Genomic DNA, 10345 nt, shown 5'->3' on the forward strand with positions numbered 1-10345 from the left:
TTCCTCACTCCCCATCCCCCACCCACTCCCCCTCATGCATCACAGCATCATCCATACACAACCCTTCTCTATTCATCCCTATCTTCTGTCCTCTTCCGTCCTTCCTCACGAGACATTCCTCTCTTTTGTAATGCCCCTTTCACCCAATCCATCCATCTCATCCTAGGACACCCCCTCATATTCACTCCTTCCACACTTCTTTTACTAATCTTTCTTCACTCATTCTTTCCATGTGTCCAAACCATCCTAATACTTTTCATCAACCCTATCTCCCAGCTCCTTTCCACCCCTGTTCTCCTCCTCATTTCTCACTCTATCTAGCCTAGTAACCCCTATCATACTTCTCAGACATTTCATCTCAAACACATTCAAACTCCTTCTCTCTTATGTTCCATGTTTCTGCCCCATACAATGCTGTTGGCACAATCACTCCTTCATATAACCTCCTTAGCATCCATTCCCAGATGTCTATTTCTCATTACACTTTTTAATCCACCAAGGCATTTACTCGTTTCTCTCAATCTACATTCTACCTCCACCCCCACTCCTCCCTTTCCTGCCACATTCACACCCAAGTATCTAAAACTATCCACTTCCTCCAGTCTTTCACCCATAATGCTCACTTCCAGCCTGCTGTCACTCTCTCCCCTTGTTCATCTCATCACCTTACTTTTGTCCACATTTATCTTTAGCTTCCTTCTTTCACACACCTTCTCAAACTCTGTCACTAACTTCCTCAATCCCTCCTCTAATCCTGCTACAAGCACAGTGTCATCAACAAACAAAAACTGGCTCATCTCCCATTTTTCCCCATCTTCTTTAGCCATCTCCAACCCCTGACCCATTACCATTGCATTCACCTCTTGCACGACCCCATCCATGTATAGATTGAATAGCCAGGGCGACATAACACATCCCTGACGGAGTTCCACCTTTACCTCAAACCTTTCACTCTCTCCATTTCTAATCCTAACACAAGCTCTACTACTCTCATAAAAACTCTTGACTGCTCTTAAAAGCTTTCCTCCTATCCCATATATCTGCAAAACCTCCCACAGTGCCTTCCTGTCTACCCTGTCGTAAGCCTTTTCCAGATCCATAAAAGCCCAAAAAACATCCTTACCCCTTACTAGGGAGGTAGCCAAAAAGGAAAAGGCATAAAATGATTCCCACCCATTCCATCCCTGAAAACACTCCACACCCCTCCACCCTCCCTCCCATCTTAGCACCTCCTAAATGACGGGTCATCCCTGCACCCTGTCCACTGCCCTGGATCAGAAGCAGTGTCGCAAGACACAGCACATCCACAGCAAGGCCGCTTCATTAAATCGGCGACCCCCCCTCTCCATCCCCCCATATAAAGGAGAGGACGGGGAGAAATCCCTTCGGGCTGCGTCAAAAAATTTTGCTCACACACACTACCTCACTCCCCATCCCCCCGTCCATTCCACCTCATGCATCACAACATCTTCCATATACAACCATTCTCCATTTACCCCTGTCTTCTGTCCTCTCCCGTCCTTCCTCAACAGACATTCCCCTCTTCCCCAAAGCCCCCTTCACCCCATCCATCCATCTCATCCTAGGACGTCCCCTCATGTTCACTCCCTCCACATCTGCCTTCCATACCTCCTTTACTAGTCTTTCTTCACTCATTCTTTCCATGTGTCCAAATCATCCTAATACTCTTTCATCAACCCTATCTCCCAACTCCCTTTCCACCCCTGTTCTCCTCCTCACCTCCTCATTTCTCACTCTATCTAGCCTAGTAACCCCCATCATACTTCTCAGACACTTCATCTCAAACACATTCAAGCTCCTTCTCTCTTCCTCTCTTATGTTCCATGTTTCTGCTCCATACAGTGCTGTTGGCACAATCACTCCTTCATACAGTCTCCTCTTAGCATCCATTCCCAAATTTCTATTCCTCATTACACTTTTTAATCCACCAAGGCATTTACTCGCTTCTCTCAATCTACATTCTACCTCCACCTTTTCCTGCCACATTTGCACCCAAGTATCTAAAACTATCCACTTCCTCCAGTTGCTCTCCCTTAATGCTCACTTCCAGATTACTGCCGCTTTCACCCCTTGTACATCTCATCACCTTACTTTTACCCACATTTATCTTCAGCTTTCTTCTATCACACACTCTCCCAAACTCTGTCACCAACTTCCTCAATCCCTCCTCCGATCCTGCCACAAGCGCAGTGTCGTCCGCAAACAACAGCTGGCTCACCTCCCACTTTTCTCCATTTTCTTTAACCATCTCCAATCCCTGACCCACTACCCTTGCATTTACCTCTCGCACTACCCCATCCATGTATAAGTTGAACAGCCAGGGTGACATAACGCATCCTTGATGAAGTCCCACCTTTACCTCGAACCACTCACTCTCTCCATTTCTAATCCTGACACAAGCTCTACTACTCTCATAAAAACTCTTGACAGCTCCGAGCTTTCCTCCTATCCCGTATATCCGCATAACCTCCCACAGTGCCTTTCTGTCTACCCTGTCGTAAGCCTTTTCCAGATCCATAAAGGCCCAAAAAACATCCTTCCCCTTTCCTATAGCTTTCTCACATATCTGTCTTACCACAAAAATCTGATCTACACAACCTCTACCTGTCCTAAATCCACACTGTTCCCCACCAATTCCCTCTGTTCCTCTCCTAATCCTCTCAATCAAGATCCTCCCATAAGCCTTCCCAACTACACTCAACAAGCTAATCCCTCTGAAACTACTACATTCACACTTGTCCCCCTTTCCATTGTAAAGTGGAACAATACAAGCACTCCTCCAGTCCTCTGGCACTCTACCTTCTCTCCAGCAAACATTAAATAACCTCACCAACCAGTCCACCATCACTGTACCTCCTTTTTTAAGACATTCTGCATGGCATCCATCCAGACCAGGTGCCTTACCTACTTTCATCATCTTAACTGCTGCCTTCACTTCATCCTTCCTTATTTCTCCTCCATTTTCCTCACTCATCATGGTCATTTTCTTAGCATTTCCCACTGCAGCTATCTTTCCCTCCCTATCCTCCTTCACATTTAGCAACTCCCTAAAATATTCTGCCCATCTTCCCCTTACTGCCTTCTCCTCCATTATCATCTCTCCATCTGCACCTTTTACCTTTTCTTCTCTACCTGATTCAAGTCATAAAAAATAAAATCCAAATTCTCTTAGGACAGAAAAGAACAAAAAAGAATCAAAGTCTATACTACTAGCTTTATGTGAAAACAAATCTTGGCTCTATTTCATGTACCTGTTCTTCTTCAGCAGAAGCATGTACTAGTTTGTTTCCAACTGAAGGCAAAGTGTTCAACACTGATCCTCTAAAATCCTGGGCTGAAACTTTTTGGAAAATAAGATGCCTGTAACAGAGAGAAAAAAATACATATTTAAACAGAGCATAGGTGCACATATGTTGGTCCTTGCTTAGTCCCACAAGCCACAAGAGAGGAGGGATAGGACTTAATTAACTTGTTGATACTCATCTATGACACTAATCTATTGCTGTTGTTACTACCATTAAATTAATATCACCATTCCAATATTGTTCAATTTACTTCGATAATCCCCACTCCATCCCATCCTTCCTTTTATTCATTGTTTGATGTACCATTATTATGGTATAGACTTCGTAACCATGTAGTGAGAGCTGAAACTATAGGTTGTTTTAAGAAAAGGTTAGACAACTTTATGGATGGGTATTTTAGGGACTATTATATGCCTTATGGTCTCTTGCAGTCTTCTTCATTCATATGTTCTTCCTGAGACCATTGAATGAGTGGCCTTGCTGGGAGATGGATCCCTAGCCAGGTGAAGGAGGAACAGATCTATGTTTTGACCACTTTTTCTTGCAGCTCACAGGAGAGCCTAAGCCCCCTGAAATTGCTCCAACTCACCTGTCATGGTAGAGGCTGACATGGACAGCAGGGACTGCCATGGCAAAGGCCATCATAGTTTCTTCCACCATCTTAAGCTCATCCTTTCTGCGCTTGGTATTGTTGTAGTATTGACGACGAACTGGCAGGTTTTTAAATAAGTTTGTTACCACAATTGTTGTACCTGTCAATAAAAAGGATAGAATTCAAGGTGCTGAAAATAATATATCTTATTCTTATCTTGGCTGGTAAGACTTTAATATGTGGCTTCGGGGAAGAAGATTACTAGTGGATTGGAAGAGTGCATGTTTGGTTCCACCATAAAAGGATAAAGAGGACAAGTATGAATGTAGTAGTTTTGGTGGGATCAGTTTATTGAGTATTGTTAATGAGATACTAGGCTGGATCAAGTGAGAAATAAGAACATAAGAACATAAGAAATAAAGGAGACTGCGAAAGACCATAAGGCCTACACTAGGCAGCTCCGTATCCATCACCACCTGTCGTCCCCATCCATAAAGTTGTCTAATCGTTTTTTAAAACAACTGATAGTTTCAGTGCTTACTACGTGGTTACTAAGTTTATTCCATTCATCGACCACCCTATTTGTAAACCAATTCTTGCCTATTTCCTTCTTAAATCTAAATTTGTCCAGTTTATACCCATTACTGCGAGTCCTGCCCTGTTGTTTTATTATGATGACCTTGTTTGCATCACCCTTGTTATAGCCTTTGATCCACTTGAACACTTCTATTAGATCACCCCGCACTCTGCGTCTTTCCAGAGAGTGTAAGTTTAGGTGCCTAAGCCTCTCTTCGTAAGGCAAATTTCCGAGTCCTTGTATCAATAAGGAAGTGAGGAGGAGAATGTGGGTGGAAAGGGAGTTGGGAGATAGGTTTGATGAAAGAGTATTGGGATGGTTTGGACACATGGAAAGAATGAGTGAAGAAAGATTAGTAAAAGAGGTTTGGAAGGCAGAGATGAAAGAAGCAAACATGAGGGGGTGACAAAGGATGAAATGGGTGGATGAAGTAAAAGGGGCATTGGGAAAGAGGGGAACGTCTGTTGAGGAAGGACAGGAGCAAAAGATAGGGGTGAATGGAGAATGGTTGTGTATGGATGATGCTGTGATGCATAAAAGAGAGTGGTTGGGGGATGGGGGGGTGAGGAAGCATGTGTGAAAAATAATTTGACACAGTCCAAAAGGATTTTTCCTTGTCTTCTCTTTTTCTGCATGAGAGGATAGAGAGGGGGGATTGCTGATGAAATGAAGCGGCCTTGCTGTGAATGTGCTATTTTGTGACACTGCTTCTGACCCAGGGCAGCGGGTAAGATGCAGGGATGACCCATCATCCAGGAGGAGCCAAGATAAGAGGGAGGGAGGTGGGCAAATGGGAGTGGAGTATGTAGGGATGGAATGGGTGGGAGTGGATTTTATGCCTTTGTTTTTTGGCTACCTCCCTTGTAAGGGGGAAAAACCTTTGGTATACATATGTACAACTATTTATAAATTTCATCTCCACTTCCCTGTAGCAATTTGCAATCCTCTTCATCTTTTACCCTTGTAATGATCTCTGCATTATTTGCAAATAGATTAGCATAGCTATTCATTCCATTCATCATGTCACTGATGTATATAAAAAATATAAGTGCCTACATCAAGCCTTAAGGCACCCAAATACCCACTTCCATCCAATCTGGTGCCTCCTCTTTCACTGAACTGTTCTTACAATTTCCTAAGTAAATGAAATTCATCTATATCATATTTGAGGCTTTTTCAGGAATTTAAGCATCATTATTTCTTCACACCCTTCAGTGACCATATCAGTATAATCAAGTCACCTCTTTCTCTTCTTTCCTTTAATAAAGGCAGATATAGTGCTTCTAGTTTCTCATATTGCTTACTTGGAAGTCTGGGTGTCAGAGAGTGTGTCTATGAGTCCTGAATGACTTACCTACAGGAGTTGCTGCTGGTTTAGTGCTGTTCACATTTCCCTGGTGATCAAAAGTGTAAGTGTGGCCTACATCCTGTGTTCTTGTCTTGGTTGTGATGCTCACATCTGCCACAGCACACAAGGATGCCAGAGCTTCTCCACGGAAACCATAAGAAATCAATGATGCTATAAAAAAAAAAATGAAAATGCATAAATTATCTTTATCTCTGTTTGTAATACAGTCAGTGTGGCAAATGACCTGTGAAGCTTAAATTTGTTAGTAAATCTATTGCTTGCAATGCAACAAAGCATACTCATGTGGTTGCAAACTTATTCCACCCTTGTTTTGAATCAACTGCTTGATACCACTTTTTTTTTTCAGCTACAAAATAGCTAGGCAAACCTTAAAGCACAGGAAGTGGGAAGTGAGAAACCCTTAGTAGGGGATACTTGAAACTAACACTTACCTAAATCAGAGAAGCTCTTTATTTTTGAGGTGTAGTGCTGTTTTGCCACAAACTGAATATCATCTGGTCCAATGCCAGGTCCATTGTCTCTTATCTCAAAGCGATTAAATCCATAATTGTCCTAAAGGGTAAGCAATAATCATTATTTTAGATGTGCTGTTACAGTTAAAACCATATATTCAGTTCCTTCTAGTACATTTTCATGAATCTAATTCTTATCAAAATATCTGGTAATTATTTTCCTGATTAAAAAGAGCATGTGTTCTGTATGTGAAGAGGTACACAATACATATATTTCAAGTTTGTTGGTAAACTTGTTATTAATATATAAAATTTGATGTGACCAATGAATTAGTGCTAAGCACTTAAAAGTTCAGTCATACCTCATTAGTGGCAATCATTAAACAGCATTTACATACCACACAACCAGTCAAAAATATTAAACACATGTAACACTTATGATATATGCACCACACATAACAATAATTTCACAAAATCAATCACTCTAGTGCCCCAAACTTCTCTTATAAGATAGTCACAACCATTAGGTAACCAGCAAAATCCATTGTATTGGCCGTAAGGCACTCAAAGAAGAAATATTGTGTTGTCTGGATATGGCTACGTTGGGGCAGTGTAAGGTGAGGTGTTCAGTGTCTTTTGTGTGATGGTTGTATCAGGGGTAGTTTGTTTCTGTAGCCACAACTATGCTGTGTTAGGTACTGTCTTAGTGCTGGATGGTGACCTAAACATACTCATGCAAGTATGATTCTTGCTTCTCTTAGAGTGCTTGTTTTGTGATCCAAGAGCAAATATTTTTTCATAAGTGTGTGTTAGGTACTGTAGGCTGTTTGTTGGTGTTTGGGCAGTATGTTTTTTGCATTCAGTTGGTTGAGCTTGTGTGATGTAATAAGATTGACCAGTAGGGTTGAAGGCCTTTACATATTTCACAAGCATGCAACATATGCCATCATGCCCTCAGATCAACCATAGGACCTTTGACAAGACAGTCAATCAGTATGTTGCCGCAAGTTTTTTTTTCCAGGAGACTGGCACACAGGTAACTGGCCACAGTTACTGACCTGGTCCATAAATAACCCAGAAATGAGATTTTGTGTTACTGTCTGGTAGAATAAGTTAGGCAGTGTAGAGTGACAGTGATATTAACAAACTAATAGACGAACAGTACATTGGATCTGGGCTGGACTATGCCAATCCAACATAGGCAACACCCATTAAAGACTCCACAAAACAGGGTGCAACAGTCAATGGATGCACAGAGTATAACTCAATTAATGTTACTTAAGTTAAAGAGGAGGTGCTAGGTCCGGGAGGTGCTAAGATGAGAGAGGGTGGAGGGGTGTGGAGTGTATTCAGGGATGGAATGGGTGGGAATGATTTTATGCCTTTTCCTTTTTGGCTACCTCCCTTGTAAGGGGGAAAAAGCCTTGGTATATGTATGTATGTAAGTTAAAGAGAGGCTTACACTGACAAAAACCAGTTTTATACTTCTGAAACCATTTCAATATACACAACATACAATACAGTATCTGCCAAACAAAAATCATGGCACTCATTATATCACATTAATACATGGGCACATCAAACAGACCCTAGGAAACTATTAAATCATAATATGTAGCACATAACGCACCAACTCCACTGTACATTCAGTATTTACAGTCATAGCCATGTTCAATCACTTTGGCTATTATTATGATAGCAGCTAGCATTTTATTGCCAGAGCTCAAACCATGTAAATTCTATCTAAAATTTGGTTATATCTATCCTTTTCCAGCCTAACCTAACTATAGGTTTAGTTACTAACCTAATGCCCAATTTCAAAACCCATCAACCCTTAGAACTCCATTAGGAAGTGCAGCCATAATGGGTTGACACTTGATCTAACTGCCCAGATTCCATCTCCATCAACTTCAACTGTATTTTTTTCATATTTTTTTACGTATGGTGAGCTGACAACCAGTGAGTTTTCCTCTCCTACTTTCAGCTGTGACACTGAAACCATTATATAATTATACACCACAGACAACAGTCCAAGGTTTCTTCTCGGAGATTAGTATGAGGCCAGCTACTGTGAGGCTGGGTTTTCCATGATGCCAGCTACTGTGAGGCTGGGTTTTCCATAATGATTAAAAAATAACCTAATGACTACCAGAGATTTCCCATAAGTAAAATCACTTGGTAACTGCCAGAATAAACTTGTTTACAGATTCTGGTAAAGACAGGGTTAATTCTGAGGTTCTAACCTTTTAAAAATTAAATCTCATAATTTCACACAGCTGAATACAATCACATGTTGACAGCCTGCTTAAAACATTTGAATACTCTTAGGTATTTAGCGTGTTAAAAGCCTTAGTGAGTGAGGGAATGACGGCGATACCCATTTCTTCATCTACCACTGAAAGCTCTGATTTATATACCCACCAGTTTGAGTGTAAGAGCAGTGGCTTCAGCATCCAAAGAGTTCTCGACGAGCTCCTTAACCACAGACTTTAGGGACGTGATGACCTGGGTACTCTTCAAGAGCCTCACCGTCCCACTTGGCAGCTCCTCAATGACCATGGTAGCAGAGCTCCTGAATATAAAGGCCAACAAGAATAAACAAAAACAAAAAAAAACTGTTTCATGTCGACTACTTGCCACTTGGGAATGATCGTGCTGAACATCTACATACACAAACCCGAAAGGAAAGCTATGTTAATTATGTGGGAGTAGTTCTATGGTAAGACCGTTTAATGTAAAACAATATGTGAATACTATTAATTATAATCAAACATAAGAATATCCAGTAAAATTACTTATTTCCCGCGTTTCTTGTTTGTATTGGGGATGTAAATAAACATTTGCCGCGACGTATTCAACACATAACATTGAGAAGAGCTAGATGTAAATCAAATATTTTTTAGTAGCACGCCGACAAACCTTATCAATTATATTATTTTGATTGAACAATGAACAGAATAAGTTGAATAATTGTAATTCATTTTGATAACAAATACTCCCAGGTCCTTTTGCATATTCGAATAGTTAGCGCAATTTGAACACTACAGAAGAGAGTTTCACTAATCTATCATCATGTATTTATGTGTAAGTAAACAATGATTTGAAATAGGAATTATTTGAAAACTTTGTGCCATCTCTGGCGTACCTACATATTTTCCCGATGATGACATTTGCATAAGAAAAGGAATAAATTTAGGCAAAGCAGACACAGTACGGTCATTCAAGTATATTAAATATTGCGTGATCGTCTGTTAGCTAAGACCATGTTTTCCTATCAGTGTTAGAGAAGAATAATTTACCAAATAGATTATATATTAATACATTTTCCTTCGCGTAGATTTCAACTGACCAAATGAAATCGTGTGGGGTAAACCATAATAAATTAAATGTATAAAACTGCATTCGTGCACCTCATCCTTTCTTTGCCCGCTGCACGGCATCATGGTTTACTTCTTGCAGTTTATGATAAAACAAAACACGAGTCACGACTTCAAGCCCTCTGATCTTTAGGTTGGCTCTAAGCAATCAGCATATATTCTCACAAACATTTGTTGTATATGTATTATATTTGCAGCTTTATTCAACCCACTACTACCCAAATTATAATGATTATTTAGAGACAATTATATGTGGTACAATACATACTGGCGCAGGTCGACAGGGCAGAAGATAGATGCTGCCAACCATGTGGCATGTATGATGTGGTGGCTACGAATATGGAGTTACCGTTAAGTGTGTGTATGGGTACTCAGACACACACACACACATATCGATACACATTTAAAGCTGGCACTTGTGTATTTATGCATCAGTGGCGTAAACATTCGTGATGCCCTCGCTGATAGTCAGTGCAATGGTACCGTATATTTACCATGAGAAATCATAATGTTCATTCATTGTATCGTACAAACTGACATTTTCAATTTGAAATAAAAAAGTACCTTTGTTCAGTAATACATACATACATATACCAAAGTTTTCCCCCCTTGCTCGGGAGGTAGCCAAAAGACAAGGGATGGAAACCACTCC

General features: G+C 40.7%; 1 protein-coding gene across 3 annotated transcripts in view; it reads right to left on the reverse strand.

Moving 5' to 3' along the window:
* LOC143033392 (PMS1 protein homolog 1-like) overlaps positions 1–9149 on the reverse strand; it is a 52088-nt gene extending 42939 nt beyond the window's left edge. For all 3 annotated transcript variants that reach the window (XM_076198966.1, XM_076198881.1, XM_076198799.1), the window contains exons 1-6: positions 9112–9149; positions 8738–8888; positions 6296–6416; positions 5850–6014; positions 3916–4078; positions 3273–3381 (exon numbers count right to left, since the gene is read on the reverse strand). In XM_076198966.1, coding sequence (XP_076055081.1) covers positions 3273–3381; positions 3916–4078; positions 5850–6014; positions 6296–6416; positions 8738–8875 — 696 coding nt within the window. In that variant the 5' untranslated portion in view covers positions 8876–8888; positions 9112–9149. The remainder of the gene's footprint in view (positions 1–3272; positions 3382–3915; positions 4079–5849; positions 6015–6295; positions 6417–8737; positions 8889–9111) is intronic.
* Between the last annotated feature and the right edge of the window lie 1196 nt (positions 9150–10345).

This window comes from Oratosquilla oratoria, chromosome 1 (assembly GCF_046742065.1).
Source record: "Oratosquilla oratoria isolate Oo_2021 chromosome 1, ASM4674206v1, whole genome shotgun sequence".
Taxonomy (NCBI): domain Eukaryota; kingdom Metazoa; phylum Arthropoda; class Malacostraca; order Stomatopoda; family Squillidae; genus Oratosquilla; species Oratosquilla oratoria.